This window comes from Balaenoptera borealis (assembly GCF_965194805.1).
Source record: "Balaenoptera borealis genome assembly, chromosome: 15".
In the NCBI taxonomy this organism is placed as follows: domain Eukaryota; kingdom Metazoa; phylum Chordata; class Mammalia; order Artiodactyla; family Balaenopteridae; genus Balaenoptera; species Balaenoptera borealis.
Window position 1 is genome coordinate 60660158 of NC_138871.1, and position 18041 is coordinate 60678198.

The 18041-nt window shown below is 40.4% G+C and overlaps 2 protein-coding genes across 5 annotated transcripts in view; one reads left to right on the forward strand and one right to left on the reverse strand.

Moving 5' to 3' along the window:
- The window catches only part of LOC309611532 (uncharacterized protein), a 28464-nt gene extending 10640 nt beyond the window's left edge, over window positions 1-17824 (reverse strand). For both annotated transcript variants that reach the window (XM_082356102.1, XM_082356101.1), the window contains exons 1-3: window positions 8036-17824; window positions 7006-7307; window positions 3369-3512 (exon numbers count right to left, since the gene is read on the reverse strand). In XM_082356102.1, the coding sequence (XP_082212228.1) occupies window positions 3444-3512; window positions 7006-7307; window positions 8036-8048 (384 nt within the window). In that variant the 5' untranslated portion in view covers window positions 8049-17824 and the 3' untranslated portion in view covers window positions 3369-3443. The remainder of the gene's footprint in view (window positions 1-3368; window positions 3513-7005; window positions 7308-8035) is intronic.
- The window catches only part of HNRNPLL (heterogeneous nuclear ribonucleoprotein L like), a 37765-nt gene continuing 27045 nt past the window's right edge, over window positions 7322-18041 (forward strand). Inside the window, exon 1 of one of the 3 annotated variants that reach the window (XM_082356090.1) lies at window positions 7322-7861. In XM_082356090.1, the coding sequence (XP_082212216.1) occupies window positions 7667-7861 (195 nt within the window). In that variant the 5' untranslated portion in view covers window positions 7322-7666. The remainder of the gene's footprint in view (window positions 7862-18041) is intronic. The other 2 variants (XM_082356089.1, XM_082356088.1) reach the window with 2 other exon arrangements.

Consider the following 18041-nt stretch of genomic DNA (forward strand, 5'->3'; position numbering starts at 1 on the left):
CACCATCACCCTGATACCAAAACCAGACAAAGATGTCACAAAAAAAGAAAACTACAGGCCAATATCACTGATGAACACAGATGTGAAAATCCTCAACAAAATACTAGCAAACAGAATCCAGCAGCACATTAAAAGGATCATGCACCATGATCAAGTGGGGTTTATCCCAGAAATGCAAGGATTCTTCAACAGATGCAAATTAATCAATGTGTTACACCATATTAATAAATTGAAGGATAAAAACCATACAATTATCTCATTAGATGCAGCAAAAGTTTTTGACAAAATTCAATACTGATTTATGATAAAAACTCTCCAGAAAGTGGGCACAGAGGGAACTTACCTCAACATAATAAAGGCCATATATGACAAACCCATAGCCAACATTGTTCTCAATGGTGAAAAACTGAAACCATTTCCACTAAGATCAGGAACAAGACAAGGTTGCCCACTCTCACCACTATTATTCAACACAGTTTTGGAAGTTTTAGCCACAGCAATCAGAAACGAAAATGAAATAAAAGGAATCCAAATCGGAAAAGAAGAAGTAAAACTGTCACTGTTTGTAGACGACATGATACTATACATAAAGAATCCTAAAGATGCTACCAGAAAACTGTTAGAGCTAATCAATGAATTTGGTAAAGTAGCAGGATACAAAATTAATGCACAGAAATCTCTTGCATTCCTATACACTAATGATGAATCATCTGAAAGAGAAATTAAGGAAACACTCACGTTTATCATTGCAACAAAAAGAATAAAATACCTCGGAATAAACCTACCTAAGGAGACAAAAGACCTGTATGCAAAAAACTATAAGACACGGATGACAGAAATTAAATATGAAACAAACAGATGGAGAGATATACCATGTTCTTGGATTGGAAGAATCAATATTGTGAAAATGACTATACTACCCAAAGCAATCTACAGATTCCATGCAATCCCTATCAAATTACCAATGGCATTTTTCACAGAACTAGAACAAAATATTTTGCAATTTGTATGGAAACACAAAAGACCCCGAATAGCCAAAGCAATCTTGAGAAAGAAAAATGGAGCTGAAGGAAACAGGCTCCTGGACTTCAGACTATACTACAAAGCTACAGTAACCAAGACAGTATGGTACTGGCACAAAAACAGAAATATAGATCAATGGAACAGGATAGAAAGCCCAGAGATAAACCCATGCACATATGGTCACCTTATCCTTGATAAAGGAGGCAAGAGTATACAATGGAGAAAAGACAGCCTCTTCAATAAGTGGTGCTGGGAAAACTGGACAGCTACATGTAAAAGAATGAAATTAGAACACTCCCTAACACCGTACACAAAAATAAACTCAAAATGGATTAAAGACCTAAATGTAAGACCAGACACTATAAAACTCTCGAAGGAAAACACAGGCAGAACACTCTATGACATAAATCACAGCAAGATCCTTTTCGACCCACCTCCTAGAGAAACAGAAATAAAAACAAAAATAAACAAATGGGACCTAATGAAACTTCAAAGCTTTTGCACAGCAAAGGAAACCATAAACAAGACAAAAAGACAACCTGAAGAATGGGAGAAAATATTCGCAAATGAAGCAACTGACAAAGGATTAATCTCCCAAATATACAAGCAGCTCATGCAGTTCAATATCAAAAATACAAACAACCCAATCCAAAAATAGGCAGAAGACCTAAATAGACATTTCTCCAAAGAAGATATACAGATTGCCAACAAACACATGAAAGGATGCTCAACATCACTAATAATTAGAGAAATGCAAATCAAAACTACAATGAGGTATCATCTCACACCAGTCAGAATGGCCATCATCAAAAAATCTACAAACAATAAATGCTGGAGAGGGTGTGCAGAAAAGGGAACCCTCTTGCACTGTTGGTGGGAATGTAAATTGATACCACCACTATGGAGAACAGTATGGAGGTTCCTTAAAAAACTAAAAATAGAACCACCATACGATCCAGTAATCCCACTACGGGGCATATCCCCTGAGAAAACCATAATTCAAAAAGAGTCATGTACCACAATGTTCACTGTAGCACTATTTACAATAGCCAGGACATGGAAGTAACCTAAGTGTCCATCGACAGATGAATGGATAAAGAAGACGTGGTACATATATACAATGGGATATCACTCAGTCATAAAAAGAAATGAAATTGAGTTATTTGTCGTGAGGTGGATGGACCTAGAGTCTGACATACAGAGTGAAGTAAGTCAGAAAGAGAAAAACATATACCGTATGCTAACACATATATACGGAATCTAAAAAAAGAAAATGGTTCTGTAGAACCTAGGGGCAGGACAGGAATAAAGACACAAACGTAGAGAATGGACCTGAGGACACGGGAAGGGGGAAGGGTAAGCTGGGAAGAAGTGAGAGAGTGGCATTGATATATATACACTACCAAATGTAAAATAGATAGCTAGCGGGAAGCAGCCGCATGGCACAGGGAGATCAGCTTGGTGCTTTGTGGCCACCTAGAGGGGTGGAATAGGGAGGGTGGGAGGGAGACGCAAGAGGGAGGGGATATGGGGATATATGTATACGTACAGCTGATTCACTTCGTTATACAGCAGAAACTAATACAACAATGTAAAGCAATTATACTCCAATAAAGATGTTAAAAATAATAATAATAATTGTGGGGAAAAAAAACAACTGAGGTCTAAAAAACCTAGTTTAGGGACTTCCCTGGCAGTCCAGTGGTTAAGACTCTGAGGTTCCACTGCAGGGGGCAAGGGTTCGATCCCTAGTCTGGGAAATAAGGTCCCACATGCCACATGGCACGGCCAAAAATTTTTTTTTAATTTTAAAAATAAAAAATAAAGCCCCTAGTTTATGTGTTATTGTTAGCATTCCTTGTCATTTTTATACTGGTCTCAACATCAACGATCAGGAAAGGATGAGGTTATTAATGACTTGCTTACCATGGAAACTTCCTTGATGAGGTGGGGTGGGCCATATCCAAGATATTTTTTTACTCAAATTTAAAAAGAAAAGAAGAACTGAGAGCTCATACTTAACAAAAAGGTATTACATGCTACTGATCACTTATAATTGGGAGTGATCTGTAGCACTTAATACATTTTTGTTAAACGTGAGCAGCTACCGGTTAATTTTGCTTTACTTATATTTTCATATGCAAGATGAATTTACTTTGATAAATTCTATTTACTCTAAACAGTGGACAGATGCTATGATTTTACTCTTTTTATTTATTACAATTATTTTTAAAGATGTCTAAACACTATCAATTTATATGAGTCAAAGAGAAAGGTGAAAATAAATATTATTTCTAAGACTAAAGGTAAGTGGTTATAACTGATAACAAGAATATGAATTTTACCTGTCATTGTCTGGTCATATACCAGATATCCTTCTAGGGTCAATATATTTATTTTTGCAGATCTGTCACAAATTGTTATTTTTTTGAAGAGGCCAAACACAGTGGCAGCTCCAGCCCCAAAGCAGATGTGCCTGATAACAGCATCTGAAAGAGAATACCATTGTGGTTACACTTGACTACACAGTGAGCTAATAGTGCTTGAGGCACTTCCTGCAGGGTGCATCCTCCTGGAACGCTGGTGTCTTTTCACCATAACTAACCAAATGTGGAGTGAATTAAAGGGGCTAGTTTGGGTAAAAGCACCATAGTGCTCGTTCTTGGTGATCTCTAACAAGGAAAGTGGTATCATCACAAATAGTATACTCTGGGTTTGACAAACTTTCATAGGAACTAATTGATTCGTCTCTGAACGGACTTTGTTCTAAGCTGGATTTCACGTTAAACATGTCTTAATTAAAATACATCTCTAGGGTTCCAATCCTTTGGAAATATTGCTCACAAGTAAGGTGAAGGTTTTATTTGATTTTTGCAGAAGGAGAGGCAGGAAACAAAAGTTTTGTATATTAAGTGAAATAGCAATATTGGAAATTGAGTTTGGGTATGAATATCTTATAATTTGCATCTCTAGTTGTTCAAACGATGCATCCATCAGAAAATGGTGAGAATTTCCTTTTGATTTCTGGGCCTTGTCTATAGAAATTACATTTTAAAATGAACACTAAAACAGTGTATTATATTCGTAATTTCCTATGGAAGCTAATTGAATTTCATTATACCAACGAAAAAACGGATAATTATAACCTATTTATGCCTTCCCATAGTTACAGCTGTATAAGCCCTAGTAGAATTAGTGATTAAGTATCATGATAAATGACTCTAAATTTGATCTGTATGTCCGTGGCAGTAAACAATGCAATACTTAAATCATCATTCTTCTTGACGAAGAGTACTGGCTCTGGAATCGGATGCTTGGGTTCCAGTCCTGGCTCTCTAGTTTACTAACTGTGGCTCTAGGGCAGGTCTCTTAACTTCTCCTAGACTTTCTTTAATTGTACAACGGCCATAGCAATAATAATGCCTCTGTTAGGGGGCTTTTGTCAGAATTTATTGACATGACCCTTGTAGTGGTTAGCACAGTGCCTGGCACATTGTAAGTGGCTGCTGTTATTACATGTATGTTAGATGTGCCTTGTAGCCTCTCTTGGGTATGTGCCCTGTTTCCTCAACTTGATTGCAAGCTTTGAGAAGACAGATACCAGGGACTTAACTGGTGGTGCAGTGATTAAGAATCCGCGTGTCAAGGCAGGGGACACGGGTTCGAGCCTTGGTCGGGGAAGATCCCACATGCCGCGGAGCAACTAAGAAGTAGCCCCGTTTGCCGCAACTAGAGAAAGCCCACGCGCAGCAACCAAGACCCAACGCAGCCAAGAATAAAAATAAATAAATTTTAAAAAAGAAAAAGAGAAGACAGAAACCAGCTCATATAGTTTTCTAGTCTCTTCATAGCCCAGCACAATGTCTTATAAATTACTTTACATAGGTCAGCTATGAGATTTAAAACTGAAGGGCAATTTGGGGCTAGATTATAAAGGACCTTGACTATCAGTTTCCCTAGACCTTCCCTGGAGTTCTCTCTCACTCTAGTATAACCCCTACGTCCCCTTCAAGCTGGGTCAATGGAAATTCATGGCTGCTGCCTACCCTAATCAACAGCAGCCAATCCAATCAAGCATTCAGACAATTTACCAAAGGCCTGAGGCTGTATGTACAGTAGTGCAAAAGAGATTCCAGGTTGAGCTAAGTGATTATCTGCACGCATTTAGGAGCTGTTTCTGAGTTTTAAAGGCATTTCTGGTTAACTGGGAAGTGTGTAATTTCTTGATCTCACCTAAATTAAATCGTGCAGAATATAATTTATGCCCTCCTTATTTAGCTCTTCTCATGTTTTAGTGATGAGCTAGTTAGCCTTTTCCATATTGAAGAACTTACTGTCACTGAACAATTCATCTGCAATAAGCTCAAAGGTCACTCACGGTCAATGTACTAATGGATGAGTTTTAAACATGCTTTCTGAGTTTTACTTCTTAGTCTTTTAAATTAACAATTTGATTTGAGCTGTTCGAAAAAAGAATTAAGTTTAATACTAGTACATATTGACTCTAACCTACTTTTAGTGAAGTAAACGCTGAGTACAGTAGCAAGGTTCAGCAAGGCTGGGTTTCCTACCAATTGATTGGTGTGAGAGCTGCATTTTAACCTGATATAATCCATAGGTTGGATGCAGGCTTTGAGAATTTTAAATATTTTCACTATCACACAAAATATTTGGGAAGTTTGTACAAGGCCGTTCAGCTCTGCTCATTGTTCCCAGTGATCTGCCAACATTTCCTCATCTGCACCCAGCTCTGCAGCTCCCTCTTTGATACTTCTACTTCCATTTTATCATAATTTAGAAAAATAAAATTCGAATTGTTTTTTACTTCTATTTTGTCAGTGTACACCTGCAGGCGCACACGAATTTGATTATAGCTGTACGGTGTTGTGAAGAAGCTTGCAAATGGATTCCGAAACGACAGGCAGTGTAAATTATAAAAGTAACAAAACAAACGTAGGTTAAAGCACTGTCAGCAATAAATACAAATGGCTTTTTTGGGGGGAGGAAATAGCTTTGGAAAGAAGAGAGAATAGGCTGGGGGAGGGAAAAAATCCACACCATTAGGAAGGGAAGAGCCACACTTAGGGACGCATCTGAGGGACAAGGACATTAGAAACACTTAAGTGACTCTTGATCCTAGGCAATCCTCCAAGGGTTAGAGTCACAGAGGGCAGTTAGGTTGCGTGAGATCTGCCAGTTCCTCTTCTGACACCGGACCTTTATTTCCCAAGGCCCACTCGTTCAGCCTTGTTGATCAGGGAACTTGCGCCCGGGACTGTACAGGAACTGGGTTTGCAAAGATGAAAAGAGCACAGTTCCTGTCTCCAAGCGCTTCTAGTCTTGAAAAAAGAACATCCTAATAGGTGGGTATAAAGGGCCCTGTTGCAAAAAGAGAGCAGTAACTAGAAGCTCGCGGAGGCCTCAGGGCTCCACAGAAGAAACGAGCTGTGTGTGGTCCAAAGGACAAACACTTTTGATAGGCTTTCATATCTTTCAAGAATAAATGATGTGAAATAAATAGATCGCCTAGAAAGGAACGGGTTGGCATGAAGGATGAAACTTTATGTGGAAGGTTTAAAACACATTTAATGGGAGCTGGGACTTGACACAAGTCCCCCGTAATTGTCAGGAAAGAAGGGTCCAGAAGACCCATGAGTGCTAACCGATCAAACGAGCGTCTTCTTCACACTTGCACCTCAGGAAATGTTGAGTGTTCTGGAATATCTACTTAGGGGCGGGGAGAGAGTCCATCCACTTGTATCAGATTTTGCACACAACATAGGGAGAAAGCTACTTTCACGATTCTAATCCCTTTTCTCCCCTCACCGCCTGTAGTTTCAGGGCTGCGAGATGTCTCTGCAGGGATTTTCTCTTTTGAAGATAAGTAATAAAAGCATTTAAATTAACGGGAGGGCGGTTAACACCGCAGTCCTGGACCCACTATACGCCTCCTCGTCCGCCGGGGTTCACTCCGCGCCTCACCTCCAGTTGGCCCAACAGTGCTAATGGCCGTCGGGTAGCAACGGCTCCAGGTCCGCGCGCGGTGGGCGTTGAGCGGTCAGGACTAGCAAACCAGCTGAGAGTTCGGAAGGCGCAGGGAGAGGGGCGAGGCCGGACCCTGGGCGGCTTTTGACGAACAGCCCTTGCAGCCAATTGGAAGCCTGGTCGACTTTTCCCTCTGCCAATAGGGAGCGAGGCCCGGGCTTGGGGGGGGGCGCTTCCCGCGGGCTGCGGCTGGATTCGATCCTGCACGGCGGCCGCGAAGATGGGGGTGGAGGCTCGGCCTGGGCGGCGAGGAGTGGATTAGGGGAGGAGGGAAGACCGGAAGCCACGGTCGCGTCCCCATCCTTAGATTTGCTCCCCGGGACTGGGAGCGGAGACGGAGGAGGAGGGAGAGGCTGAATGTTGGCTCCGTGATAAAGGGGAGCGGCCGCTCCGGAGCCTCCTCCCGGGGCGCCCTCCTCATCCCGCGCACTCTCCGCACCCACCCGGCTTCTGGGCGCGCGGCCCACGCGGACAGCCGGGCCGCGCAGACCTTCGCTAAAGAGGCGCTGCCCGCGACGGGGACTGGCCGGCGGCGTCCGAGGCCCGCGCCCCGCCGCCACCCCCACCCGCTAGCCGGCCGGTGCCTCCGGCCGCCGCCATGTCCTCTTCCTCATCCTCCCCCAGGGAGACGTACGAGGAGGATCGGGAGTACGAGAGCCAGGCCAAGCGCCTCAAGACCGAGGAGGGGGAGATCGACTACTCGGCCGAGGAAGGCGAGAACCGCCGGGAAGCGACGCCCCGGGGCGGGGGCGATAGCGGCGGCGGTGGCGGCGGCCGGAGCTTTTCACAGCCGGTAACAAAGCGCGGCGCCCCGACAGCCGTGCCTGGCGGCTCCCCGGGAAGCAGGGCCCAGCGGCAGGGACTCGGCCTCGGGGCCTCCCGCCCGCCTCGTTTTCCCTTTTCGCTGCGCTGACCGGGTCGGGAAGCGCCGGCTCCTTCTCTTTGGGGCTTCTATTCTTCGCCCTACCTGTTTCCAGCATCCCGATCGCGAATCCGGTCCCGGCCTGGCCGCAGGCCCCGCATTGAGTCCACTGCCGGCCCGAACTTGGGGAGGGTCGCGGGGCGGGGGCGGCGGGGAGGCGTTGCTTCCGCTCCGGGGGGCTCTGGTGCACGATTAGCCCTTTGTTAGTTTTCACTCCTCGGGCGGCTGGCCGGCGTCTGACGACCCGCTCCCTTCAGCCCCCTGCCCGGAGCATCCGCGCGCTGGTCACGATCACAGGATGGTGGCGTTGGTTCCGCCCAGGGCTCTCTTCGCCTGGGTCCTGAGGAGAGCCGCCGCTAAGTGACAAATTATGCTCTGCGGCTCACCGCCCAGTTCCCTTGAAGGTTTAATTTAAAAATTTTTACTCTTGGCAGGCCTGGCTTGCATGCTTTGCTCCCCAGTTTCCTGATGATTGCTCAGTATAGTGTTTAGCTCTTCGGTTAAAAATAAAATGCGTTGGCAGGTGTTCGCACACGCCTACTTACAAGGAAAACGAAATCTTAAAATCACCTCAGTTCTTCATGGGCAGTGTGTTCTCAATTCGTTCCACAAAAAGAACTGAACTCAGGACTGCATCAAACACACGTTCCTGGATTCTTGTTTCTCTCATCAAAAAGCTTAGATGGAGGCAGAAGGAATGTGAAAATCGTTTTATCCACAGCAAGTGGCAACTCAGTTTCAGCTGGATGGAAACTAAGGAAACAAAGCAAAGGAAACGTTTTTGCCCTTTTTGGTGCGCTTAAGCTGTCTTAATGACTGGGATGTTCCTTAAACATTTAACACGTTCTAATTGTGATTTATTTTCTTAAAGCAAACTTAACCCGAAATTTACGAAATAGTGCACGTATATTCTAATATTAGATTAAAATGTTTTTCACCTTTAATACGAGGCAAATTAGAAGTCTTTTAGCTCTTGTTTGCATTTTAATGTAAAAAATTCTGGTCAGTAATCCCCGGTGTTAGAGTTTACAAATACGATAATGTTGCAACACATTTTAAAAAGGAGCTGCTTCTTCCTCTAAATAAAAGTTTATTTTTTTAAGTGAAATTTTATTTTTATTTATAATACTTATTTTTTTGGCTGCACTGCTCGGCATGCGAGATCTTATTTCCCTGACCAGGGATCGAATCCGTGCCGCCCCCCCCTGCAGTGGAAGCACAGAGTCCTAACCACTGGACCCAGGGAATGCCCAAAATAGTTTTCTTACGGCTAGATATTGCTTTCGACTTCTGTACCTGAATATTTGGAATATTCAAAATGTAACTTGAAAGTGTGAATAAAGAAAGTGCATTTTTTCTTAGGAAGTTTCAGTTCAAAGCTAACTCCATTGTGGAAATTGAAAACACAGAATACTGGACTGTTATAACTGATATTTAGATGCATTGGATCAGTGTATTTCTTTTGCCAAAAATCTTGCTCGAGTTTTTGTGCAGTAGCATGAAATGTCTTCCATTAAGTGTCTTGGAAAGATACTTTAACCAGTTTACAAAAGTTTTTTTTTTTTTTTTTTTAATTATTAGCACCTTTAATTAATTAATTATTTATTTTTTGGCTGTGTTGGGTCTTCGTTTCTGTGCGAGGGCTTCCTCTAGTTGCGGCAAGCGGGGGCCACTCACTATCGCGGCCACTCTTGTTGCGGAGCATGGGCTCCAGACACGCAGGCTCAGTAGTTGTGGCTCACGGGCGTAGTTGCTCCGCGGCATGTGGGATCCTGCCAGACCAGGGCTCGAACCCGTGTCCCCTGCGTTAGCAGGCAGATTCTCAACCACTGCGCCACCAGGGAAGCCCCCAAAAGTTGTTTTTGAAAACATTAAATGTTAAGCCAATAGTATTATTTTGGATGTTGGGAAGAAAATAATGTATAATTAATACATCCCAAGTGAATTGTATCTAGCAGTGGAAATAGCACTGGACAGGTCTTGGGGAGAGTCAAGAGTCTTAGCTAGCATACAATCTGTGTGACCTTGGGAAAGTCAGTTAACTACTGTTCTGAGTTCTCTTACAATGTAAAATGTAAAAGTTGAACTTCACGTTTTCCATACCTGAAGTTGTAGTTCAGTGATTAATGTAATGCAGCTTTTAAATTACCCAGGCAGGAACTAATGTATGCAGATTGAGTTATAAATTCAAGTTTTGTTTATCTTATTGCTGTTGTTTCTTAGAAGAGGGTGAATTGCCTTTATTTAACAGTAGAACCAATATTGTACTGTGAAATCTAATGAAGGATTATTTTTCCTGTTTTTAAACATTTTTCTTCATGTAATTTTGGGTACTATTTTGAAATCATTGCAGCTATGGAAACCTGTACATAATAAAATTTTACTAGGACAGGAATGCCCTGAATAGAAGTTTACTGTCTAGTGCGTCATCATCGAGAAATATGGTAATTCATCTAACGGAAAAGGGTTTGACTCAACTTCAGCCCAGCCCCGTTGTACAAAGTGTTTAAGTAAATGCAGATCAGGTACAATGGTAGGTAATCCTTTCAATGCTAGTTGGAAGTTTGTAAAAGTGTACAGTAAGACTTCAATGAATTACATTGTTTGGCTTTTCATTTTCCTTGAGTTATTTAATAATAACTAGATTTAAAGAGGAATGTGAGTATTTAAGAAAAACTTTCTACAAATGCTCCTGATTTAAAGATGAATTGATCATTGTGAATGATGTTTTAAGGTGTAAAGAGAAATGAGTTTGTAGTTTGGATATTAGAAGTAAGACACTCTTCAAATTTGTGTCTTCTGGTACTAACTTTGAAGAGCAAAAACTCCCAGAGTGTTTCAAATTCTTTGGGCTGCATTTTGAACAAAGCTTAATTATGGAGGTTCATGCTATGTATTGTACAATTACTTTACTCTTGTGGAGTAAATTGTGTTCTTAAATTTAACAGGCATGATCTTCAAGATCATATTAATAGTAAATTTCTGTATCTGCTAACTTTTAAGAAAGCAGCTTGACTTCTGAATATTAGCACTTCACTTGGCAAAACCGATTTAGGAACTGAATTGGGAGTTTACTTACAAAAAAAGCCTGCTTTTATAGAGATTGGTATCAATAAAAATTTATGGAGTACTAATGCATTTTAGAGACTTTTAAGTTTTTCTTTTACTCTATTCTGCTAATGACTAAACAGGCAAATCAAAGATTGTTAAAGTGATTGCTGATGAGGTGAAAATTTAAGTTTCTCAACTTTTAATAAATAGACGTGTAAGATGGCAAAATGCCAAGATAAAAAATACGGATCCTAGGATTTCCAAACAAAGGAATATGCATTATATAGAGAACCTAGTTTGAACTTAAGATACACTGTTAAACTTTAATGATCTGAATTACAGAGATGATAGGACTATTATGATGGCTTATTGGGATGAATATAGAATGGGAGATGGGATGAAGTCACTTTGTTAGCTTAGGTCCCACAGGAAAACTTTAGAGACTGTGACAGTGAGCATAGTAACTACACTCTGGTGTGCACCTCAGAGGTAAGTGCCAGAGCCTTGAGGCTTCTGTAACGGTAATGTCCTGTGTCTTATTTAGCTAAGCTGCTGCAGTAGAGTGAGAATTTTAGGCTTAGTTTTGGGAAGTAAATGAAAAGTAGTAGGTTTTACTGTCTTTTGATTTTAACAAGTGACAATTTCTTCATGTTAGTACATATAGTGAAAAGTGCTGTTAATAGAGCCATAAGCCCAACCAGAGCAGGTGTCTTGGCTCTGCTACCAACATGCTGTGTGACTTAACCTCTTTGGAACTCAACTTGCTACCTATCACATGAGATGGTTGGATTAGATGATCACTGTGATCTCTTAGCTCATTAAAAAAATAATACTTGAGCCCTGTCGTGTGCTAGGTGCTGTTCTTGGTGATGGGATAAAAAAAAAAAAAAAAAAAATTCCATATCTAAAAATCTGTGATCCTACATCATTTAGTGCTTTATTTTCCCTCTGTGAAATTGAATACAACTTTCAAAGCTTGCAGTTGCAGCCACAGCACCAACTCAGATGAGCTTAAACAAAACAAAAAGGGGGCAGGGGTAGGGAATTTATTGGCCCGAATAACTATGAATGCCAAGTTGTGGCATTAGTTTTAGGCATGGCAGGATCTTAGGTTTTAGATGATGTCATAGGGACTAGATTCTATCTCTTTCCATGTTTCAGCTCTATTTCCTCTATGTAGTGATAAAGCTAGGCTTACGTTTTTATAGCTAGCAAATAAAGAACAGTCTCTCCCTCAGAGTCCATAGCTATCCCCTCTGATCAGCCATTTTTTATATCTCCCTACCCCCAACTAGTCACTGGACTACCTCTGAAGTTGGGGAGTTACGACTGTGTGACTGAGAATACTAGTGGAATAATATGGGGTTGAGGAGTTTTTGTTTGTTCATTTGCTTGTTTTTATGTTCAGCCAGATGAAGGGGGAAGGAGTTTTGGGCAGGCAAAACCAAAGGATTTCTACCACATGAGCAAAAAAAATAAAGATTACTTTTTAAGAAGTTATTTGAATCAAAGTTATTTTTAATCTTTGTTATGCGATCAAATGTTCCTTAAAACTTTGGATAGGGAAATTAAAGGGTTTCCTGTGTTTTGGATCTGCTCTATTAAGAAAAAGATCAAGCAAAGAGATGTGATTGTTTAATTTTAAGAAAAACTGGGACTTCCCTGGTGGTCCAGTGGGTAAGACTCCGCGCTTCCAGTGCAGTGGGCCTGGGTTTGATCCCTGGTCCGGGAACTAGATCCCACATGCATGCTGCAACTCAGAGTTCGCATGCCACAACTAAGACCCGGTACAGCCTGAATAAATAAATAAATATTAAAACAAAACAAAAAAAAGAAAAACCATGTACTACTTAACTCTAAGTATAATGTGAGTTAAAAACTATTTGCAGCTGTCCCTTAAAACTAGTTTGTCCTTGATCTATGTGAAGTATCTGTGATGTATCCAAAGTAAAAGGGGGGATAATCTTAAATATCTGGAAATCTGTACTCATTTCTTGGTAGTACTCTGATAAATTCTAATGTATCCAGAAAATGATTACCAGAATAGAGAAGGCACTCAAGATCATATCATAAGAGGAATGACAGAAGACTCTGGGGGATATTTAGCCTGAAGGGTAAACTTAAGTGTGATTTAAGAAATCATTTCAAATTATAGGAAGGTTATGTAGTAGAAGGAAATGAAGATAAGGATAGGAGGTGGCAATTAATGTTTACCGAACCCTGTTAATAACAACATCTAGCACTGTGCTAGACATTTTATATTTGTCCTATTTGTTGTAATTTTAAGTGATGAAGATTTTGTTTTATTTTTTAATTATTTTTTATTTTATTTTTTTATTTTTGGCTGCATTGGGGCTTCATTGCTGTGTGCGGGCTTTCTCTGGTTGCGGCGAGCAGGGGCTACTCTTCATTGCAGTGCGTGGGCTTCTCACTGCGGTGGCTTCTCTCGTTGTGGAGCACGGGCTCTAGGCGCACTGGCTTAGTAGTCGTGGCACGCGGGCTCAGTAGTTGTGGCTCGCGTGCTCTAGAGCGCAGGCTCAGTAGTTGTGGCGCATGGGCTTAGTTGCTCTGCGGTGTGTGGGATCTTCCCACATCAGGGCTTGAACCTGTGTTTCCTGCATTGGCAGGCGGATTCTTAACCACTGCGCCACCAGAGCAGCCCTGTTTTATTTTTTTAAAAGTGAAACTGAGGTTCAGAAAGGTTAAGTAAGTAGCGTAGTGTAAGATCACAGAGCCAGTAAATGTCCAAAGATTCAAACGCTGGTCTGACTTCAAAGGCCATTTTGTATAGGAAGTTACAGGGAGACAGATTTGGATGCATATTATGAAGAACTTTCTAAAAATATAGTAGATTGTCTCACAAGGTAGTGTGTTTTCCTGTCATTGGAGGTGATTAAGGAGAGGCTGATAATCACTTGCAGTGGGTCTGTGCACGTTTGGTTTTGGGGGATGAATTACTGAATTTGAGGTTGGTTTTTTTAATCCTATATTTATAGGAGGGCAATAAAGGCTGTTCAATGGCTGTTGAGCACGTGTTATGCGTGGAGATGTTGGGAAAACAAAAAGCCTGAGGACATTGTGCATTGCCTTTGTGAGTTTACAGTTTTACTATATTGAGAGTTTTAATGGTCCCTTCTCATTCCTCTCATATGGAAGCTTCATTTATATTCTATTCTATTCTGAGCTTCCCTTCTCTTTAGTTAAGTCTGGTTTTCAGTCTGCAGTCGTCAAAATTAGCACTCAAGATTGATGTTATTGGAGTTTGTCTTTGAGGTAGCCTTTGAAGAGGGGCTGGGGGTTTGTAACTGGTCTGTAGCTTGCAGTGAGGACCAAATAATGTCTTCATTATAGTTGACCCAGTTTACCTAAAGAAGGGATTGAGTAATTAAAAAAGAAAAAAGTATACGGAAATTGCAGGTATGCCTCCATTTGCTGGGTACTTATTTGGAATATTGTTTCTCATCTGATAAATAATAGATATAAATAGACCAGGAGAGAGCCTAGATAAGTAAAACATTTGAAATGAAAAGAATTTGAGCTTCTCGGACTTCCCTGGTGACACAGTGGTTAAGAATCCGCCTGCCAATTCAGGGGACACGGGTTCAAGCCCTGGTCCGGGAAGATCCCACATGCCGCGGAGCAACTAAGCCCGTGCGCCACAGCTACTGAGCCTGCGCTCTAGAGCCCGCAAGCCACAACTACTGAGCCCGCATGCCACAACTACTGAAGCCTGTGCCCCTAGAGCCTGTGCTCCGCAACAAGAGAAGCCACCGCAATGAGAAGCCTGCGCACCGCAACGAAGAGTAGCCCCTGCTCAACACAACTAGAGAAACCCTGCGTGCAGCAATGAAGACCCAACGCAGCCAAAAATAAATAAATAAATAAATTTATAAAATTAAAAAAAAAAAAAGAATTTGAGCTTCTATATGAGAAAGGATTAAAAAAAACTCCTTAAGCTTTAGAAGACATGGTCAAAGTATTAATATATGGATGGAGTAAACAATACTGACTTATTCACCAATTTAAGATTCAGATGCAGAGTATGATGCTTAAAGGAGGTAATTTTAGGGTAGTAAAAGAAGCTCTGGAGATGATTTCAGATTTTTTATCACCACTATATAGTATAGGTAGAGATAAAATGTTGATTTAAGAAACATGTTAGGGGCTTCCCTGGTGGCACAGTGGTCAAGAATCCGCCTGCCAATGCCAGAGACACAGGTTCGAACCCTGGCCCGGGAAGATCCCACATGCCGCGGAGCAATTAAGCCCGTGTGCCACAACTACTGAGCCTGCGCTCTAGAGCCCACAAGCCACAACTACTGAGCCCGCATGCCACAACTACTGAAGCCCGCGCGCCACAACTACTGAAGCCCGCGCGCCTAGAGCCTGTGCTCCGCAACAAGAGAAGCCACCACAATGAGAAGCCCGCGCACTGCAATGAAGAGTAGCCCCCGCTCGCCGCAACTAGAGAAAGCCCGCGTGCAGCAACGAAGACCCAACACAGCCAAAAATAAATAAATAAATAAATTTATATTAAAAAGAAAAGAATCCGCCTGCCAATGCAGGGGACACGGGTTCGAGCCCTGGTCCAGGAAGATCCCACATGCCATGGAGCAACTAAGCCCGTGCGCCACACCTACGGAGCCTGTGCTCTAGAGCCTATGAGCCACAACTACTGAGCCCATGTGCCACAACTACTGAAGCCCGTGCTCGGCAACAAGAGAAGCCACCGCAATGAGAAGCCCGCGCACCACAATGAAGAGTAGACCCTGCTCGCCTGCACGCAGCAGCGAAGACCCAACGCAGCCAAAAATAAATGTAAATAAAATAAATAAATTTATTGTGATGAATTAGGAGATTGGGATTGACATATATACAGTAATATGTGTAAAATGGTTAATAAGAACCTGCTGTAAAAAAAATAAATAAAATAAAATTAAAAATAAATAAATAAATAAATTTATAAAAAAAGAAACATGTTAGTATTTGGGGGGAAAAAGAGGGGTGGTGAAAATATAGTTTGAAAAGGTACCTTTAATATATCAGTTTTATATTTGGAAACAACACTAGGGTTTTTTTATTTTTTAAATAAACTACAGAAAGAATGAGAATTTTAAGTTCAAGAAAAGGGGACATAATTTAGAGATAGAGAAATATCAAGGTAGATAAACTCATGAAAGGCAGAGTCATTGAGTGCGAATAAGGGAAATACAGAGGGTATGGGATATATTCTCAGCCTTGAGGTTGAGATAATCATATCTTCCCCTAAGTACCATATTGATTGCATTTAACATCTTTAAGCTTTTAAAGAATAACTTAAATCTTGATCTGTTTCATTTAAGAAATATAATTAAGTAGTAATATGTTAAAATCAGATCTTTTGAGAGATTTTAAAAATTGATCCTATAATCCTTTTCTTTGTAAGAAGACCAGTTTGAAAAGTACTCATTTTTTAGCACTGTATTCAAGATAGTGGTTATCTGTGTTGGGAAGGGAGGTAGGAAGAAGAGATGTGTTCAACTCCCTCTTCCTAGTGTTTTATTTATTAAACTGGGTGGTGAGTTAATGAATATTTTTATATTCTTCATACCTTTTCGTAGGTCTTAAATATATTATACAATAATTTCCCAATTTTTTATATTATGTAAAATATTTAATTACATATGCCCTTCACCTAGATTCAGCAGTTTTTAACATTTTGCCATTTGGGATTTTATCTCTATATGTGTATATATTTATATACATACTATTTTTCTCTATACTATTTGAAAGTAAGTTGCAGGTATCATGACAGTTCATCCCTAAATAACACAGTTTTCCTAAGAATAAGGATATTCTTTTCATATAGCCATTGCCATCATAATGGTACCTAAGACAATCAAAAACATCTTACAGAAAAACCCAAACGAACTTTTTGGCTAACCCAATCATATCCTGTTTATGATTCAATTTCTCCAATTTTCCCTAAGATGTTTTTTATAGCAGTTTTTATCAATTATAAAATGAAAGCTCACATACTGCATTTGGTTGTTGACTGTCTTTACTCTCAGTCTGAAATCTTCCACTGTTTTTTACTTTTTGAGGCGCCCAGGCCAATACAGTTTTCTTTTGCATTTTTACCTTTCCTAGCTCATTTCTAAGGACCAAAGGATATGACTGTCTTATTTCTTGTAGTTTATTATTGTCTAATTATTTTTAGAGTAAAACTTATTATTTATACTTTAAATGTTTTCTCTAAATTAGGTTTTTAGGTATTAGAGCTTTCTTCCTGCTTTATTGTCATCCAGTAATTAAGAGCTTAATGATGATAATGTACATTTGGTTGTTGAGTTTCACTGAGGCAGTCGCATTTGTTAAAGTTGCTAACAGGCTGCTAATAACGTGTTGGTATACATAGGGTACAATCAGAATGATTCATTTCAGACTTAGTGGCATGTAATGAATATCTGTTTAACCATAGAAAAGACTCAGCATAAGCAATTCAAATAAAATTCCAAGGACTGAATTAGTATTTGCAAAGGATTTAATTTATTTGCTGGATTTGACAAGAGTGTAAGAATAGTCTCATGGTTACTTTATATACTTAAATTAGTTCTTTTTTTAAAATTTGACATTTTTTTATTGGCATGGCACAAGACTGTTACAGTATTTTCTAACAGTCTTTATGATAATAAAGCAAAGTTGGTGAGTCTTTAAAAATAGCCATAAAGGGATTTAATGTTCTTAAAATGATTCTTAAGTTTTAATGGTAAAACATTTGTGTTTTTAGATTAGGAGGAAAAACCCTTTTTTCCTGTTTATAGGAGAAAAAAACCTTTCCTTTAATAGATTTTTTTGGTATATGTGTGAATTGTACATGGAATTCTTTTCTTTCCTTTTAGAAATTACTTTTTAATTGCAATATAGTTGATGTATAATATGTTAGCTTCAGGTGTACTGCATAGTGATTTGACTTTGCATACATTATGAAATGATCACCATGATAAGTCTAGTAACCATC